This window comes from Lampris incognitus, chromosome 19, assembly GCF_029633865.1.
Source record: "Lampris incognitus isolate fLamInc1 chromosome 19, fLamInc1.hap2, whole genome shotgun sequence".
Classification (NCBI taxonomy): domain Eukaryota; kingdom Metazoa; phylum Chordata; class Actinopteri; order Lampriformes; family Lampridae; genus Lampris; species Lampris incognitus.
This window is the reverse complement of record NC_079229.1, coordinates 30,413,534-30,434,605: the sequence shown is the minus strand read 5'-3', so window position 1 is coordinate 30,434,605 and position 21,072 is coordinate 30,413,534. Positions and strand designations below refer to the sequence as shown.

The 21,072-nt window shown below is 45.8% G+C and overlaps 1 protein-coding gene across 3 annotated transcripts in view; it reads left to right on the top strand.

The window, feature by feature from the left end:
* The first annotated feature begins 1,025 nt into the window (after window positions 1-1,025).
* The window catches only part of LOC130129501 (cadherin-18), a 94,279-nt gene continuing 74,232 nt past the window's right edge, over window positions 1,026-21,072 (top strand). For 2 of the 3 annotated variants that reach the window (XM_056299048.1, XM_056299047.1), the window contains exon 1: window positions 1,026-1,256. In XM_056299048.1, the coding sequence (XP_056155023.1) occupies window positions 1,026-1,256 (231 nt within the window). The remainder of the gene's footprint in view (window positions 1,257-21,072) is intronic. The other variant, XM_056299049.1, reaches the window with a different exon arrangement.

Below are 21,072 nucleotides of genomic sequence, written 5' to 3'. Positions count from 1 at the left end.
AACAATGCCTGGGTTTATATTCAACTGCACTGATGCCATTTTTCAATATGTAATTCTGATTTAGAAAAAAACCATTACTTACTGGAACTGATTTTTTTTCTTTTCCATTCCAGGGCTTTCTAAAATCACCCTCCGCCTCACGCTTGAGTGGCTTAATGCCTGTCCTTATCATAGGAAAAGTATTTTTTGCAGTACAGTTATTATTCGGTATGTCTAGGCACACGCTAATCCTTCCAGTGTGCTTTAGCAATGTAAAAGGAAATCGGTAAAACCATTTTTTCCTGCATGCTTTTGACAAAACTGAATGAAATTTGAGCCACTAGAATGGCCCTGTACCGCTCTGATACATGCCCTCGAGCTTAAATCAGTAATATCACTCACTAAATAGGTCTTCAGCCTTACAGGCAGAGATAACCTTTTAATTATAGGGAAGTCCGTAAGGTCCAACTTTATTTATGTCATCTCCATTCTGGTGATAAGGGCTAGAAAACTCAACAGCGGCCTTCTTGTTGCTTCTTCCTACTTAAAGATGCACAGCCAGTTTGACTCATCTTCATCAGTTTGAAAGTATCCGAATTTAATTGCCTGAGATTAGTGGCTACTTAACTTCTAATATTCATCAAATTGATCAACTTTGTGTTTCTTTCACTTCCCTCTCTCTCCCTCTCTCTCTCGCTGTCTGTCTCTCTCTCAGGAAGTACAGGATGGCCGCCAGGATTAACCCCTGCACTTTGTAGAGCCACTCAGAAGTCGAATCTCATCTGCTTGCACCTCACGTCCCAGGAATTTCCATGATGTAAATGCATCTCGCCTTTCTCCAAACAACAACAGCAGCGGGCCATGAGCCTTGGAGGATCTATTGGGTTCACCCTTTTCTCGATTTGGATTTAAGACCTCTCCCCGCCGAGACCGCCAATTGAGGCTGCAGTGGTGGCCAGCGGTGGTGGCGGGGGCAGTGCCAGCGGCGGTGGGAGGAGACTGACGCCTGCCGACACGGAGATAGGTTTATGAACGCGCGCGCCGCCATGAGGATATCCACCACCTCCTGTCTCTGTCCCTTCCTGGTCTGCCTCTGCTTCTTTCAGAGGTGCTATGGGGCGAGCCACCACACTCCTGCCAAAGTGCCCTCCAAGAACCAGACCAAACTGGCCAACGGTGAGACAGAGGTGCACCACAGGCCCAAACGGGGCTGGATCTGGAACCAATTCTTTGTTTTAGAAGAACACATGGGACCAGACGCTCAGTATGTCGGAAAGGTGAGTTTTTGTTTTTTTTCTTCAGTTGATTGAACTGTCCGGAACGGTAAAAACTGATTTAATGCAAGGAAAACTGTGTTGGAGTAACCGAGAATGCATTTTTCCTGTCCTCTTCTTTACTGTGGGATGTGTGGTGAGGAAAACTAGCTCTTCAGCTGTGATAAACTGCCAAGTTGGTGGCAGCACTTTATCTGCTTTTAGTGGATTTCATTAAAGTGCATTTTCTTTTTTCCTTTTTATCACAAAATGTGACTGACCAAGGTCCTCCTCATGATAATGGACAAGATTATTTTATACTGGGTAATTAAGAAGTCTCCCCTCAGCCAACCTGCCACTATTAGAGACCAGCTCTGTGAGCTTGGGCTAAGGTTCACGGTGTTAATAGTCCTCTACATCAACCTATCTGTGAAGCAAATTAGATTTGGGCCCTTCTATGGGAAATGAACTGAGCGACTGGACAGCGGCGCTTGATGAACATGGGAGGCCAGGTTGCTTTATAGTTATAAAAGCTCGCTTCTGCAGCCCAACATCAGTGCAACTAGGGACGGCTGCTGCAGTTTAAGATAGATGACAGACGTTCAGCAATTAGAGGAAGAAAATGAAGTAAACCGTGGGCGAAACACTCGTGCGTGGACGGCGGGGTGGCGGTGTGTGCTTGGCTATTGGCTGTGGGTGGGTGACTTCTTCTGTTAGCACCGTAATAAGCCACAGGGACCTGGTTAAGTCGTCGACTTGCAGATTGCCTGCCCTTATCTCCTGAAATGTGAAAATGTGTTTCTCCACTGCAGTGATCATTATTCTAGGCACTTAGACGCAGGCTAATCCCCTCAACCGCACTCCGCGAGACGGAGAACGAGGGAGGCGGATCGCTTCCCCGACTGCCTGCACACACGTCTGTATTTCAACAACAGAACAATGTGAGGCAGGAAAAGAAAGGAAAGCGGGATGACAGAGAGGTGGAAAGAGAATGAAGAGCGTATGTTTAGTTGTGTGTGTGCGTGCACACTCTGGAAGCATACTGAAATACATTATCCTTCCCAATAGCCCTTTAAACTCCAAATATGTGTTTAATGTAAAAAAAAAAAAAAAGAATAAAAATAAACTACGAAATGACGGCCTTGAGTGCGGACGTCCTTGCCGCGATGACAAAGCGGGAGAGAAAGGTTATTTATTGGTGAAACATGTTTTTGCTAACACAGTTAGATGCGTGAGTGAACCATACAGTCCCAAGGTGCCGGCATAACATTTCCCCTCAGCATCGTGGCTCGAGTGCTGCATGGTTTACTGCGGCGGGAATTTCACATCGGAGGCGCCCCCCTCTGTAATGGCAGTTTATCAGCACGCTAACTGCATGAAGGAGTAATTACTCATGTGGATCGCATTAACGCTAAATACGTGCCGCTCACCTTTGAAGCCCGTGATTGGTTGGTTGGTCGGTCGTCTCCATCACATCGTCCTGTTAGGATAATATTGAGGGGGGCTCCCTCTATCCCTACCTAAGGGGTGGCGGCACTGGTGGTGATGGATGAGGGTTGGATGAAGGTGGGTGTGTGCTGTTGATGAAAGTGAAAACAAACGGGCGAAATAAACAAACGACTAATCCAGCACGATAACGCAATGAGAGGAAAATGTAAGCGTTTTCAAGGAATCAATTTGACACACACATTTTAACAGACTAGAGTCTCCCAATGGTTTAGTATACCCCCCCCCAAAAAAAATTTAATTACATGGGCTGGGATTGGTGTTGTGGACTAATGTGGCCTGTAGACAGAATGACCCTTAATTAGACTGAGACCGGGGAGGAGGGATTAAATCACTGTGCATGTTCTGCGTTGGATTTTTTTTCTCTCACTTGATTAAAAACTCAGGACATTATCGAGCACCAAATTAGCGTTTTTTTGTTGTTTTTTTTTTGTTTTGTTTTTTTTCCCTACGGGGACTTCTAGCTCTTTCTTTGTGGATGATTACATTCAGCCCAAATTTTACCTGCATCATTACTAAAAGACATACATTTTAATATTGAGATCAAGGGGCATCTGGGTAGCATAGAGGTCTATTCCGTTGCCTACCAACATGGGGATCCAGGTTCGAATCCCCGTGTTACCTCCGGCTTGGTTGGACGTCCCTAGAGACACAATTGGCTGTGTCTGTGGGTGGGAAGCTGGACGTGGGTATTTGTCGTGGTCACTGCATTAGCACCTCCTCTGGTTGGTCGGGGCACCTGTTCGTGGGAGAGGGGGAACTAGAGGGAATAGCGTGAGCCTCCCACGCACTACGTCCCCCTGGTGAAACTCCTCACTGTCAGGTGAAAAGAAGCGGCTGGCGACTCCACATGTATTGGAGGAGACGTGGTAGTCTGCAGCCCTACCCGGATTGGCAGAGTGGCGTAACTGGCCAGATAGAACTAGGGAGAAACTAGGGCTTTATATGTATATATATAAAATACAGTTAGCCAAGTAAAGTCTCTATGAGACAGTACAAGCCTGTTTCATGCTATAAGCAATCATCAGCTGATTATTTTGCTCCTTATTTGTTGAGCACTATCCCTACCGTTGAGTGTTTCTTTTAACAAAGTTATATATATATAGAATTGCATCTCTGCTTTTCGCAGATGACGTGGTTTTGTTGGCTTCATCAGAACGTGACCTCCAGTGCGCACTGGGGCAGTTTGCAGCTGAGTGTGAAATGGCCAGGATGAGAGTCAGCACCTCCAAGTCTGAGGCCATGGTTCTCTACCGGAAAATGGTGGATTGCTCCCTCCGGGTTGGGGATGAGATGTTGCCTCAAGTGAAGAAGTTCAAGTGTCTTGGGGTCTTCTTCACGAGTGGGGGTAGGATGGAGCAGGAGATTGACAGGCGGATTGGTGCAGCATCAGCAGTAATGTGGACGTTGTACGAGACCGTTGTGGTGATGAAGGAGCTGAGCCGGAAGGCAAAGCTCTCAATTTACCAGTCAATCTTCGTTCCAACCCTCACCTGTGGTCATGAGCTTTGGGTAGTGACTGAAAGGGTGAGATCACGGATACAAGCAGCTGAAATGAGTTTCCTCTGTAGGGTGTCTGGGCTCAGCCTTAGAGATAAGGTGAGGAGCTCGGACATCCGGAGGGAGCATGGAGTAGAGCTGGTGCTCCTTTGCATTGAAAGGAGCCATTTGAGGTGGTTCGGGCATCTGATTAGGATGCTTCCTTGGCGCCTTCCTTTGGAGGTTTACCGGGCACAGCCAGCTGGGGTAGACCCAGGACTTGCTGGAGGGACTACATGTCCAATCTGGCCTGGGAATACCTTGGGATCCCCCAGGAGGAGCTGGAGGGCGTTGCTGGGGAGAGGGTCGTCTGGAGTGCCCTAGTTACGTTGCTGCCACCGTGACTCGACCCCGGAGAAGCAGCTGATGATGAATGAATGAATGAAAAAAAAGAATCCATCCATCCATTATCTGAACCGCTTATCCTGCTCTCAGGGTCGCGGGGATGCTGGAGCCTGTCCCAGCAGTCATTGGGCGGCAGGTAGGGAGAGACCCTGGACAGGCCGCCAGACCATCACACAGGGCCGACATACACACACATTCATATCTAGGGACAATTTAGTACGGCCGATTCACCTGACCTACATGTGTTTGGACTGTGGGAAGAAACTGGAGCACCCGGAGGAAACCCACGTGGAGAACATGCAAACACCACACAGAGGACGAACTGGGACGACCCCCAAGGTTGGACTACCCCGGGGCTTGAACCCAGGACCTTCTTGCTGTGAGGCAACCGCACTAATCACTGCAATATATATGTATATATATATAGATATATATATACATACAGAGAGAGAGAGATCTAAAGTAAATACAGACAGACAGAGAAAGAGGGTAGGATTTCCATCCTTGCACAGTAAGCATGAAACGAGCTGTAAACACACAAGGTCAAACAACACAATTTAACTACAAGGTGAGAGAGTGTCTTGGCAGATGTCCATGTTATATGAATCTTTTGGCAACATGCTCACACAGGAAGAATAGATGCGGGGCGGCACGGAGTGACTTTTGGGAATGAGCGAAGGGGCCAGACTGTCAAGAACATTTTTAATCCCCCCGAGGTGTCCCATAATCCCCAGTGACACCCTTCTGGGGGGGCTGATGCATTCAGGAAATGACAGCTTTGTGTGTGAGTGAGAGGCAAACGCTTGGCAGGGAGACGCAGGCTTGTCCAGATACGCTCTGCGGAGACAGGAGACAGCCCCCACAATCCCAACGGGAGGTGTGAATGTCCTCGTGTCAATCACCGCTCAGCACGGGTCTTTGATGTTCCACACTCGCCTGCAAATTTTCCAAGATGATGCAAATACACTTCTGCCGTGTCTGTTTAAAACAGTGCCGCAATCTTCTCCGGTCCGACAAACTGCAATGAGTATTTAGTTTGGTGTGTGTGTGTGCAAGTGCATGTACTCAACTCAATCCCAGGTTAGAAAACGTACAGTTAAATGAGTTGCAACCGTCAGACTCATCGGTTTGCCAAGCGGGCACGAACAGCCGAGGCCCTTACCGCTGACAGGCATGGTGAAACCTGACAGAATGGGTGCTGAGAGCAGGACTACAAGGCGCACCCCCTTGTCTTATCCTATGTTCGTTCGCAGAGTAAAGTGGCGACCTCTATGAAAGGTGCCTAAATGTTTTATTCATACAGCTAAAAATGGATTGTGCTGTGACAGAATCAGGCAACTGTCTGCTGCCGTGTAGAATAGCAGGAATTGTACTTTATGTTGCTGTTTTTTCTGATACGCAACGCTCGCACAACCGAACACGTGAGGATTTTGCATGTTTATTGTATATTGCTGGTTGACTGGGTCTGAAAGATGTAGTGTCTCGGTATCAACATCGCAATGTATGCATGTGCACTGGTCACATTGCAGATTATGCAACGCGCAGGAAATTGGGCCCCTCGGTCACGTTATTCTCACTGCTTGACAGGAAACGAAAGCCAGCAATGTTTTGCATATTTTATGAATAACATTGAAGAAAAGCAGTCCGGTCCATCTGATGAATAAGATAATTTAGTCTGGTATAATGACTTCTTGGTTAGGCTACTGGTTGCGAGCAGAGGATGACCAGTCACGGTCGTTCTCATTAAGGCCGGCGATACGAAGCCTCCTGTAATCTCCCGAATCCTCTCTAGACACCATCCTTCCTTCGGACAAGCCCCCTTCTTCAAGAGTAAGCAACGTGCATGATAAACATTCTATCGATCACGGACGAGCCCGCGTTAACAGGCAAGGGTTGGTGCCATGTTGAGTCAACCAGAGTATTGAACTACCGGCTTATTTCCTGCGCTAAATTCACCTCAGTCATTACTAGACTGATCAATTCTTCCAAACAGAGCCATTACAGTGACAGATATCTGCTATTATATTATATTACTCCTGATTTTTTTAATATCACAATATATATTGCAAAAATAAATAAATAGATAACTAGGTAACTAATTGAAATGTCTGTTTGTTTCAAATTGAAACATTGTTTTTCGGCCTATGCAGTCCTCAATTTGTTCCACGAGAAGCCAAAAACAAAGTATCTTTTATTTATAAATTAATATTACCGAGACGTGTGTGTGTGTGTGTGTGCATCAACTGTATTGATCTCACTCTCTCTTCTTTGAGGCCATTGGGATTACTGCCCCAGCTCCTGTTTCGGGGGGTCCTCGTGTCGTGTGATTAAACTGGACAGGTTCAACACTTTCTTTAGCACCGTGTCATCCACACTGCATGTCTGGGCAAACAAAAGTAAACCATTTAGGCCATTTGAATTACTGTTTGGTTATCATTGATTCAACCACTGCAGATAAATTTCAAGTATTTAATGGTAAAATAAATAATAGTAAATGGACTGCATTTATACAGCGCTTTTCTAGTCTACCGACCACTCAAAGCGCTTTACAATGCATGCCTCACATTCACCCATTCACACACACATTCATACACTGATGGAGGAGGCTGCCATGCAAGACACCAACCTGCTCATCAGGAGCACTTAGGGGTTCAGTGGCTTGCTCAAGGACACGTCGACACACTCTCTGCAAGAGCCGAGGATCGAACCAGTGACCTTCTGATTACTAGACAAACCCGCTCTACCTCCTGAGCCATGTCGCCCCATTGCATTTCAAGACCATGTCTGCTGTTAGCATAGAGTGCCTTCAACCCTCACAATACTCACACATTCTGGTCTTAATTTCCCGTTGTCTTTACGTCTTGTCATAAATAGTAGACACTCAAGTTGTAGAAATATATATTAGCTGAGTACACACACATTTTCTGATAGTTATGGGCCAATATTTGGGTAATAAACCATAAGATATGTCCACCCTGTCATTGACATATACATTTACATACACATTACTTTTATGTAATAAGATGTAAATTACATTTTCTGAAAGGCATGATGTCCCTTTCCTAAACAGAGTTATTGTTTGCTTTCAAATTATAAATAAATAAAATATTTTATGTACATCAATATAAACTTAGCACAAAAAGTAAGGAAATTTGTGTTTGGTAGATTATTGCCTTGTTGTAACAATGCTTCTTGGCAATTAATCTTATATCAGGCACCTGAGTGTCAGCACCTGGGGTACCAGAAGCTCAAAACAAGAGTCAGTAGCAACAGCAAAACAAGCTGTTTGGCATTGGCAGAGAAGATTTGGCAATTTTTTCATGGGCGCAACCCACAAACTCAGCTCTGCTGCTCATCCCATGTTCCTTACAAATGTGGCCCCATTTAAAAGGGAAATAAACCGATTCATTGTCAAGAAGCACTGTAACAACAAAGAAATAATCTACCAAACACAAATTTCCTTACTTTTTGTGCTAAGTATATATCAAGATGACAGGGTGGACCAGCACATGATGGGGTGGACACATAAAGCAGAACACACAAAACATGAAAATTAACATTTATTCAAGTTTTAAAATGGGTAGATTCTGGATCTATTTGAAATGAATCATTTCTCCCCTTGCTTATTCATTTTAGAAATTTATTTGTTGGTATTTGTATAAAAACGTGACGATTCACATAAACACACATTCTTGACGAAGCACATCTTAAAAACCTTTAACAGTCACGTGGAGACCAGAGGGAAACCGAGAGAAGCGCACTTCTGAGAAGAAACGCAAGTGTACATTTACAAACAATGAATCATTTCAAAGAACGATTAGCTGAAGAGGTTTGGTGTTATAGCCATCTGTACAACTCCTCATCCCCCGATTATAAAGACAGCCAAATTGTGCAGAATGCAGAATAGCTGGAATGAGACGGGGCAGAATATGGGATTGGAGGCCTCTGACTGCACAGACAACACACCAAGTATAAATGGCCTAGCATGTTCGCATTGCCACTGTGAAGTCGATGTAGAGGTATAAATTAACCTTTAGTGGGGCGGCATAGCTGTAAAAAATACAACAACATAAAAATAGTTTGCACCTCGCAGCGCACCAGCTGAAATCCTGCCCGTTGACTCATGTTAACTTCCAATAAGCCTTGTCTACCTGTACAGAGCACTTATTGAGGACTTGTGCCTCTGGAGTAATATGACAATCTGCCGATCTTCTCTGGGACTAGGCCAGAAGGATTTGTTTATCCCGTTCCGATACATGCACTTAACCATTATGTTGTGCTCTTCCACTTCGATGATAATGCCAGGATAGGCTTCGTCATCATAATTCATCACACCATTCTCTGATGGGTTTCGCCTCAATGAGTTCTGGATGCCATCTGTTTTCAGTTGCGCCGTCAGATGCAGAGACATAGTTATCTTCTTCACTTATAGTTGCCTGCATTAACTGGCAACAGGGACGGTCCAACATACCTGCCTCTCTCCTGCAGAGACACGTGATGTCCTGGTATTTGAGCTTGCCTGGTGACACACTTGGCACCTGTTCCTTTTATTTGAGCAATGGCAGCTAACTGATGTGTGATGAGAAGATAGATGATACGATGTTGAGAATTCAACAGTATGAGTCCATTATCAAAGGGATGATAAAAAAACATCCATCAACATATTACAAATGAACGATATGTCCATCCTGTCATGTGCATGTCCACTCTGTCAGGTCTAAGTGGCCGACATAGTGGACATTTTGGGACGATAGGGTGAACATTTTGAGCTTCAGTTGGCATATTTGCTCACAACAAATGGTGACACGCTAACAAGCTAGTCTGTATGTTGAAGAGAATTTGGTATAGTTAAATATTTTAAAAATATTGTATTCTAATCATTTCCGGCTAGGGTGACCAGGGGCCTCATGTATCAGTTGTTACTATGGACAAATTTGTTCTTGCACAACCATGGAATTTTTTAGCCCTGAAGATTGTCTGACAGTCAGAGGAAAGCATGGTGGTTATTTGTAATTCCTTCCTGCTAACATCTATTGTCTACCTCTTCAACGAACAATCACCCAGGCCTTCAAAGACATCAGTGTTAGCCAATCGGTGTCTAAATTCAGGGGTTACCCAGGTTCTACACTGGTCTCTGAGACAAACGTCAAGGCTAAAAAATCCCACGGGTGTGTAAGAACAAATTTGCCCATAGTAACGATTGATACATGAGGCCCCAGGTGTCCCGCTTTATGCGGGACTGCACCGCATTTTTACCCCTTGTCCTGCATCCCACATATTGAGACGATGTGCCGCATTTTGATTGGCTCTAGTTTTCAAAAGTCAAACCACTACAGGACAGACGCTTTTCTAAAATCTGGCTTTTATCCAATGACTGTGAAGAAAGCAGGGAAGGCTGTCATCACAGGGCTGTGTTTGATGTCAATCAAACTGGGCACACGTGGGTCATGTGCAGGTTAGCCAGTCACCATCTTTGCTGCCACAGGCTACACCCAATGGGGAAAATTGCGAGTCACCACAACATCACTGCAGATTTGGGTGAAATATGATGGACAGTAACACCAAGAAAAGGAAATGCAGCAACAGCAAAGACGGGGAAACAACTTATGACTGGTTGAAGCCGGTGCAAGGCGAGTCCCAGAGAGTTTTTTGTGAAATTTGCTAGAGTTATTTTTCAGTTTCACATGGAGGGGAATACGACGTGAAGTGATACAGGACATGAGTCTCACAAGAAACGTGTGGCTCAAAAAGAGATGTGCCGATCTATGGGCTCATACCTACTGAAACCCAAAGATGATTGCCAGACAGATAACTCGCTAGTTAACTAGCATTTACCACACAGTGCAGCACTCCCACTCATACAGGTCAGCAAACTGTGGTAGTAAGCTTGCACCGGTTATTTTTCCAGACTCAGACATTGCAAAAATAATGCCATATGGTCGCACAAAAGCAGTGTCTATAGTTACAGATGTGCTTGCACCTGCCTCTGTGGCGACTTGTCTGAGAGGATTAAAAATACCAATGGCTCAACTCTTAAGTGTCAAACCGCACACATGCAATTTTTTTCAGTGGCTTCAGATGCTTCTAATCATGGCACTGCAAAACTTTCCCCTCTGTCTGTCAGATATTGGACACCAGAGTTGGGTTTGAAAAGCAAGATCCTTGACTTTTATACTTATATGAGGATAGCGATGAGTCATCTGCTAACATACACCGCCAGATTATGAACAAGTTAAAAGAAAATGTCCTGCGACTGGACATGATTTCAGCACACGCTGCTGGTAATGCTAGTGTAAGTTACGGCAAAAGCAATTCTGTTTTCCAGAAGCTAAAAGCAGACAACAGTGGCATCATAAAGGCAAACTGTACGGCCCACATAGTGCACAGGTGTGCAAAACATGCTGGAGACAGATTAGACATTGACACTGGGTTCGTAGTGAACAAAATATTTTCGAAGGTGTCTGGCTGGGAGAGCTGGCGTTGGATCAGCTGAGGGAGCTTGGTCTGCTGCACCCTTTGGGCCCAAGGACCACGACTCTGACTGGAGCTGGGCCTAAGGAGGAAACACCGAGGGCAGTCTGACAGGATGCGGAAGCGGGGCAGGCAAAGCTAACTGCTAGCTCATGCAGACCGGCAGTTCTGACAGTCATCCTGGCTGGCGTTCGTTCTCCTGGACAGTGATTTTATTTTATTTATTTATTTATTTATTAGTTTAGATGTGTGTTAGTTTGGATATGTGTTCTTGTAGTTTTTGGATATGTGTTTTTGTCTTTGTGTTGCACTGCTGTGGGGAAATGACGTTTCGTTTCACGTGTGCAAGTGCATGAAATGAAATGACAACGTGTTTCTGATTCTGAAATATTCAGTCACTTTTCAGCATCCTCAAAGCATAGAGGAATTGAAAGCAGTGTTCACATTTTTGGAAGAAGATTATCAGGTTGCACTGAGACACGTACCCACAAGATGGTTAGGTTTATGGCCTGCTGTCAAGATGCTAACTGACAGCGGGACAGCTATCAAGAGCTATTTCCTGTCACTGTAAGAGAGGATCAGTCTCCAAAGTCACTGTGGCAGCTATTTAAAAAGGATCAGGACTGTGAGCGGCAAAAGTATATGGTTCTTCTAGAAAAGTCTGAATAACTTTAATATTATGGCGTTTGGAAGGCAGTCATGCCATGTGTTTATATCTGTTGGAGAAACCATAGGCAGGGTTGATTAAAGTACAACAGCAGGAAAACCATTGGGTGAAATTCTGTTTAATTTCAAATCCTCCTCCTACCACCTTCGCAACATTGCGAAAATAAGACCCTCTCTCACACGCCCTGCTTCTGAGACACTGATCCATGCCTTCATCTCCTCCCGCCTTGATTACTGCAACTCACTCCTCGATGGCATCAGTGCTAGCTCTATCAAGAGACTCCAACTGGTCCAGAACGCATCCGCCCGACTTTTAACTTTCACCAAATCCTGGCACCACATCACCCCAGTCCTAAAAGACCTCCACTGGCTACCCACCTCCCACCAGATCAATTACAAAATCCCAGTTCTTACTTATAAAGCCCTTCACTAACTGGCTCCCCCATACCTCACTGACCTCCTCTCCCCCTACCAACCCTCTCGGTCCCTCGGAGCCACCTCAGCCTCCCTTCTCTCTACCCTCAGGTCCAACCTCCGCGGCTTTGGTGACCGAGCCTTCTCCAGGGCAGCTCCCAGGCTCTGGAACTCACTCCCCCAAATCATTAGAGACTCAGAATCTCTTCCAATCCCGTTTCAAGACACACCTTTTCTCCATTGCCTTCTCGTGCCTCCCATCCTCTCGTCCACCCCTGGTCAGGGGCAGGCTGGGGACTGAGCGCTCGACCTGCCCCCTCCCTCAACTCCCTCCCCAAGCGCATCGGACACTGCTGCGGTCTGCCCACATTCAGGTCATTGGTTGGGACTCACCTCTTCAGACTTCATATGTGATTTATGATGTTTGTTTTTCTTCCCCTTTTGTATCTGCCCGAGTGGGAGAGTACTGCTGGCATCATGTGTGGCTGCCACTTCTCCCTCTTGTAGCCCCCCCTTCCAATCCACCCCTGTATGTCTGTGTTGTGTTTATCTGTCGTCTTGTTTCCCCCCGTTTACTGTAAAGCGACTTTGCATATTAGAAAAGCGCTATATAAGATTGATCTATTATTATTATTATTAATTTAAGGATGGACAAAGTTTATATGAACACTTTTAACGCATAGTTCCTTGATGTAAAAGTTTTTTTTTTTTTTGGATATACTACCCCGGGCTCACCCTTCATTTGATATGCCCTTTTTAAAGCACCAGTAGTGTACTTGAAAGAACAGAAGGCATTACTTGGATCCCATGTCAACAACTTGTCTGTTGTGTTTTATTGTACACAGTTTAGTCAGATTCAGTGTTGGTGAGAAGAAGTACTGTACTTTTAACAGTTATTGGGATAGAAAAAGGGTATACGTGAGTGCAAGCAGTGAGTGCAAGGAGACTTTAGCTTCCTTTTATGCTTACTGTATTTACTTAACGTGGGAGTTGGGAAAGTTGCATTCAAAAAAACAAAAAAACTTAAGTCCTTCGCATGCCTAAGCTGTAACCTGCGTAGTCTGTTTTGTGCTACTGAATTAACCAGAGGGCAAAGCATGGAGATGCTCTACGAGCTAAGGGGCAGAATAGAAATGTTTATTTTTTTAATTTACATAGACATTATATCTTAGAATACGTCTCAGCATTGGTAATGTGTCCCACACAAACATACTCTGTGTCCCACATTTGGTTTGTTGGGATCTGGTCACCGGCGGCACGGTGGCGCAGTAGTTAGCACGGTCGCCTCACAGCAAGAAGGTCCTGGGTTCGAGCCCCGGGGTAGTCCAACCTTGGTGGGTCGTCCTCTGTTTGGAGTTTGCATGTTGTCCCTGTGTCTGCCTGCGTTTCCTCCGGGGGCTCCAGTTTCTTCCCACAGTCCAAAGACATGTAGGTCAGGTGAATCGGCCATACTAAATTGTCCCTAGGTGTGAATGTGTGTGTGTGTGTGTGTGTGTGTGTGTGTGTGTGTGTGTGTGTGTGTGTGTGTGTGTGTGTGTGCCCTGTGATGGCCTGTCCAGGGTGTCTGCCTGCCAATGACTGCTGGGATAGGCTCCAGCATCCCCGTGACCCTCAGAGCAGGATAAGCGGTTCAGATAATGGATGAATGGATGGGATCTGGTCACCCATTTCTGGCATATTTTATGCTGATAGGGTGAACATGTTAAGCTTGGGCAGAGCAAGTAAGCAAACTTACATCCATCCATCCATTAGCCAAGCCGCTTATCCTAATTAGGGTCACGGGATGCTGGAGCCTATCCCAGCAGTCACTGGGTGGCAGGCAGGGAGACACCCTGGACAGGCCACCAGTCCATCACGGGGCCGACACATTCACACCTAGGAACAATTTAGTACGGCTGATTCAGCTGACCTACATGTCTTTGGACTGTGGGAGGAAACCGGAGCACCCGGAGGAAACCCACGTGGACATGGGTAGAACATGGCTACTCCACACAGAGGCTGACCCCCAAGGTTGGACTACCCCGGGGTTTGAACCCAGAACCTTCTTGCTGTGAGGTGATTGTGCTAAACCACTGCACCACTGTGCTGCCCATAAGCAAACATATACAAAGAAAATGTGTCAGCAGGAAAGTCAGTTACACACTCACCTCAGCCGTTGAACTTCCCACCACTGAAGAGAGAAAAACTCGCCATGATGTCACTTGAATGGGTGGCCTTTTCTTAAAGGGGCAGATTCCCCAATATGACAGGGTGGAAAATCATTTAAGGGACACACACAAACTCTTCTTTTATTAAACAAAAATATGATTTTTACAACCAAATGATCTTATTTAACAAAATAATAATATGAAAGTGAAAATTAAAAATTTTATAATTTGAGTATATTTTACTCACATCGAAATTGAATGAGCAGCGCATAGGACATAGCAAAATATCATGCATCCTCTTACACAAAACTGAGAAAAATCTAGAAAGTGTATAGAAAGAGCCAGGTAATGCTTTGTTATGGATATAAAAACTTTGCCCTTCCATAGTCATTTTTATGTTAACATGGCAAATGAATTATTTATGGACAGGACACCAAAGGGGACCCTACAGTGATACTGACCCTGTCAATGATCCTGTTAGAGCAACAGGATGGGGAAATTATTCATGAATAATTCCCCATCCTGTTGCTCTAACATTCAATCATATTAGCGCCATACAGACACTTCTCTCAGTGGGGAGAGGAAGCAACGATGGCGTAATCTTCCTGTTTTCAAATGTTGACATTTTCATTTCTGTGTCATTAACCAGACTTCCAGAAACATCAGAAATGTGACTGTGGCGAGATGTGGCAGGATTAAATGGAGTGTCAGAGTTGATTGTGGGACTTTAATAATCTCATTACTGTACATCAAGAAGTCGACCCGTCCTACTAGGAGACAACGACTGGTTTTATTTCCTTCCCCTCCAAGAAGTCAAAATAAAGGACAGCTATTAGGGCGGATCATAGCGATGTGCATGACGGCGCCTCTTTATCACTTCTCCCGGTCCCGGTCTCCTGACGTATGGTCATTAGGCGGCCGTTCCGTCATCAAGGTTGACCGTGACTGTCGCAAATCAATCGGCGAGGAGGCTCGCAGAGGATTTGATTGGAATGGGGGAGCGTGGCCCGAAAACGTGAAGATAATCAAAACAATCAAGCGCACCCACATAAAAAGTCATTAAGTCTACTTGAGCAAAGAGTAAGAGGCAAGATTTAATCAAAAATGCCCACCCCCCCATCCCCCCCAGTCCCCCAACTCACCCTTTGCTAATTTTAAATATAACACCCTACCAGCACTGATCATCAACCGGGGCAACTCCCTTTGCCGCTCTCCTTTTCCTCATCTCCCCTCCCCTCATTTCTTCTGTCCTCGCCACAAATGCATGTGCACATTCAAACACACACACACTCTTCCATCTTCCTCCCCTGCATCCGCAAGCCTGCTTTCAAGATCACAGTGATGCAGCTTTAATGAATCCTTCCACTCCGGCACGACAGTAAATGTCACTAATGTTTGTCTGGTGCCCGTCCGAGTGCTGCAGATAGACAGAGTGCTCGTGGACGCCACGGCACCCGTCTGCACGTAGACGCAGGCTGTTTAAATGCCTCGCACAGATGCCGCTGTCCCGGAGACTCCTGGGGGCCATAAAAAGGGGCCTCGCCGTACCTTAAACTGACCGGAAAATCCTAAATCAGCATGGAATCAATCGGCGGCTGTGTGCTTATCACGATTCGATGATGACCTATTTCTTTTTATCCCGCTAAACTCTCCGGGACGTATTTGTCCCCCCGGATTTTATATTGCAGTCCTATCAAGATGGTGACGGAGCTGGGGAGAGTTTTATGGATTGGTTACTCGTTCTCTGAGCGCTTTATAATAAGATATCTTTCTCGTTCACCTCGCTGCCGTGCACGGCTCTTGATGAGAGGAAATTGCAGCAATAAAGCAGAATCCTGTTTTTACAGCCGGCGAGGGGGCCGGTTTACCTGTACGCCGAGAGCGGGCGCGCTAATGAGAAACGGCAGCACGGACGCCCCAGCGCCACACACTTAGAAGGGGTATGGAAGCACTGTGCACGTGGGTTAAGTTGAGATTTTGAAAATGCCGGTCTGGAGGGCTGATTCCTCTTTCACAGCGTCGCGTTGCTTACCGCACTTCCTCAAAACTCGCCTCAACTTAAGCTCATGACAAGTGCTCCAGCTGAGCTAAGTGTAAAGCTGTCAACATCGATTAGCTCGCGAGAACAAACAGTTTGCGGCCGGGCTGGGCGCCGACTGCACATCATTACCACCCACGCCACTGGAGATGCACGGCTGCTGATAAAATATCATAATAGAAATACACACTGTTTTTTTTTTCTCCTCAGGTTTCACCTCTGGGTGTTTGATGGAATAATAACCGGGGTTTGTCTTTGGGTGGGAGCGTTCTCACCAGCCACTTTCGAGCCGCAGCCTCAGTTTATCCTTTTAAATTCCTGTGAAAATGCATTGCCTGCCACCAACAGCCAGCCACATGCCAGTCAGCTGATGACTAGCCCCGCTCTTCGATATAGCCTCCCACAGTAGGGGGACGATAACACAGTCCCTGCTTCTGCTGCACCACGGTGGGAAAACTGTGGCAGAAAGAACTAGATAATAAATTGTCAAGTAAAACACAGGGCCGCAAAGTTCATCATTTCTTGCCCCTGTGCAACCATATCGTGGCATCTCTCTGAACGATATCACACAGCTGCCTCCACTTGTAGTCCTACAAGATACACTTGGTTGGATGTCCTCGGTCTTTCTTCATGTCTTCTTCTCAGTCTTCATGTCTTCTCAGTCATTCTTCAAGTCGTCTTCGTGTCTCCTCGGTCATTCTTCATGTCTTCTCAGTCTTTTCTTCATGTCTTCTCAGTCTTTCTTCATGTCTTCTCAGTCTTTTCTTCATGTCTTCTCAGTCTTTCTTTGTGTCTTCTCAGTCTTTCTTCGTGTCTTCTCAGTCTTCTTTGTGTCTTCTCGGTCTTTCTTCGTGTCTTCTCAGTCTTCGTGTCTTCTCGGTCTTTCTTCGTGTCTTCTCGGTCTCCTTCGTGTCTTCTCAGTCTTTCTTCGTGTCTTCTTCATGTCTTCTCAGTCTTCCTTCGTGTCTCCTTCATATCTTCTCAGTCATTCTTCAAGTCGTCTTCGTGTCTTCTCAGTCATTCTTCATGTCTTCTCAGTCTTTTGTCGTGTCTTCATGTCTTCTCAGTCTTTCTTTGTGTCTTCTCAGTCTTTCTTCATGTCTTCTTCATGTCTTCTCAGTCTTTCTTCGTGTCTTCTCAGTCTTCTTTGTGTCTTCTCAGTCTTTCTTCATGTCTTCTCAGTCTTCATGTCTTCTCAGTCTTCGTGTCTTCTCGGTCTTTCTTCGTGTCTTCTCAGTCTTCATGTCTTTTTAGTCTTTCTTCGTGTCTTCTCAGTCTTTCTTTGTGCCTTTGTGCTTGTCACTTCTGTAATGTGAGCGTCCCTCGAAGTCGTGGCGCCTCAGATTTGGAAACATTTCCTGGCCAGCGAATTGTCATTTGCATAAGAGAGGTTCTCCGCATTACTCCTCTTTCTTAGCTAGTTGGACTGCGTCTTCGCTCCCTATGACTATAGACAGGCAGCCCCCCCCCCCCCCCGTGTCAGACTGCCACACACAGAGGTGATGTACGGTCGGCTCATATAAGGCCTGCTCTACGGGTTAACAAAATTGACACTAATTACATTCAGACGGAGAGTCATGAAATTTTCTGTGTGATCAGAATTAATGAAGCATAAATAAAATATCCCGATACTGAAGTCGAACGCATTAGGAGCACCACTACAGAGGGATGGAGGCTCTGTCTCGAAGTTCAGGGGACGGGATTGCACAAAGCCACTTTTTCTCTTTGCTTGGCTTTGCCTCGTGCATTTCTAATGGCGAAGATTTAGATGTGGTTATGAGGGGCTGATCTCAGAGTCTGAATATGAATTATGGATCAGAATATTCTTTAACTGCTGAGTTTCTTTTGTATAAACCAGGAGGTTGACTTGGTGGATTGATCACAAGGAATCCATGAATGACATATTGTACATACATGTACACATGCCCACACACACACACACCACTCACACAAATAACAATGCACAGGGTTCTTACACATTTTCAATTTCAACATTCTAGTCTTTTCCAGACCTACATCTCCCAGACTTCAGTGAATTTTTGGTTGATGCCCCCCCCTTTTTCTTCCAATTGTATTTGACCAACTACCCCCCCCTCTTCCGAGCCGTCCCAGTCGCTGCTGCACCCCCTCTGCCAATCCTGGGAGGGCTGCAGACTACCACATGCCTCCTCCGATACATGTGGAGTCACCATACGCTTCTTTTCACCTGGCGGTCAGGAGTTTCACCAGGGGGACGTAGCGCGTGGGAGGATCACGCTATTCCCCCCAGTTCCCCCTCCACCCCAAACAGGCACCCCGACCGACCAGAGTAGGCGCTAGTGCAGCGATCAGGACACATACCCACATCTGGCTTCCCACCCGCAGACACGGACAATTGTGTCTGTAGGGACGCCCAACTAAGCCGGAGGTAAGACAGGGATTCAAACCGGCGATCCCCCTCTTGGTAGGCAACAGAATATACCGCTATGCTACCTGGATGCCCTTGTTTGATGTTTAACATCTTGGACCACATCTACCGATAACTAAAATGTTCATCTTCTTGACAATATGTTATTTAAAAATCCAACATTTACAAATGTTACATTACTGAATACATTATGTTGTCAAGTAATTGTGTTGCAATATGTTGAGCTTAACGTTTGGGCCGCACACTAGGGGTCAAGAGTCAAACGAATTTGAATTGGTAATTTCAATCACACAGATAATTTCAGGACCAAACACAGCTAATTAATATTAATAGCATTTTACTGAAACATCTATCTATTCATCCACCCACCCATGCGTGTGGAATTCTTTATCTCCCATCCGCAGTGCATATATACACTCACTGGCCACTTTATTAGGTACACCTTGCTAGTACCGGGTTGGACCCCCTTTTGCCTTCAGAACTACCTTAATCCTTCGTGGCATAGATTCAACAAGGTACTGGAAACATTCCTCAGAGAGTTTGGTCCATATTGACATGATAGCATCACGCAGTTGCTGCAGATTTGTCGGCTGCACATCCATGATGCGAATCTCCCGGTCCACCACATCCCAAAGGTGCTCTATTGGATTGAGATCTGGTGACTGTGGAGGCCATTTGAGTACAGTGAACTCTTTGTCATGTTCAAGAAACCAGTCTGAGATGATTCGAGCTTTATGACATGGCGCGTTATCCTGCTGGAAGTAGCCATCAGAAGATGGGAACACTGTGGTCATAAAGGGATGGACATGGTCAGCAACAATACTCAGGTAGGCTGTGGCATTGACACGATGCTCAATTGGTACTAAGGGGCCCAAAGTGTGCCAAGAAAATATCCCCCACACCATTACACCACCACCACCACCACCAGCCTGAACCGTTGATACAAGGCGGGATGGATCCATGCTTTCATGTTGTTGACGCCAAATTCTGACCCTACCATCCGAATGTCGCAGCAGAAATCGAGACTCATCAGACCAGGCAACGTTTTTCCAATCTTCTATTGTCCAATTTTGGCGAGCCTGTGCGAAGTGTAGCCTCAGTTTCCTGTTCTTAGCTGACAGGAGTGGCACCCGGTGTGGTCTTCTGCTGCTGTAGCCCATCTGCCTCAAGGTTCGACGTGTTGTGCGTTCAGAGATGCTCTTCTGCATACCTCGGTTGTAATGAGTGGTTATTTGAGTTACTGTTGCCTTTCTGTCAGCTCGAACCAGTCTGGCCATTCTCCTCTGACCTCTGGCATCAACAAGGCATTTTCGCCCACAGAACTGCCGCTCACTGGATATTTTCTCTTTTTCGGACCATTCTCTGTAAACCCTAGAGATGGTTGTGCGTGAAAATCCCAGTAGATCAGCAGTTTCTGAAATACTCAGACCAGCCCGTCTGGCACCAACAACCATGCCACGTTCAAAGTCACTTAAATCACCTTTCTTCCCCATTCTGATGCTCGGTTTGAACTGCAGCAGATCGTCTTGACCATGTCTACATGCCTAAATGCATTGAGTTGCTGCCATGTGATTGGCTGATTAGAAACTTGCGTTAACGAGCAGTTGGACAGGTGTGCCTAATAAAGTGGCCGGTGAGTGTAAGTCAACACTACCAAGAAAAACTGAATTAGTGCCTCTCTGCTCTGAAGTATTCACACTATACATATTCACATCAGAAAATATCATACTGTGAAATAACCCAAACCACCAAGCCAAATAAAGACGCTTTGTTTGGCAGCATTGCATCAGCAATTATGTGTAAGTGCACTCCACTTACTGTGACGCACTTGAAGGCAACTTAGCTCTTTTGTTGTCAAAATACCCAGAGGTTAAAGAAAGGGGGGTACTTGACTAGAGGGTTGCTGGTTTAAACCCCCAGAACAGCTGCCATCAGCAACTATGAGTCAGGGTGCCCTTGAGCAAAGTATTTCGCTAATCCACAACCTGCACCAGAGGGAGCGGCTCAGTGACCAGCACTACATGAATTTCTTTCTCCCTCTTTACCCAAAACTGCATGCCACCTCACCCTTCAAATGTAATAGTTAAGTTTGCGGATGACACCACAGTCGTAGGCCGTATCGCCAACAATGACGAGACAGCCTACAGGGACGAGATTCAGCACCTCACATCATGGTGCACCACCAACAGTTTTGCCCTCAATGTGCAGAAGACGAAGGAGTTGATTGTTGACTTAAGGAGGTCTAGAACCTGCAGCCACTCCCCCATACACATCAATGGGGTGGAAGTGGAGCGTGTCTCCAGCTTT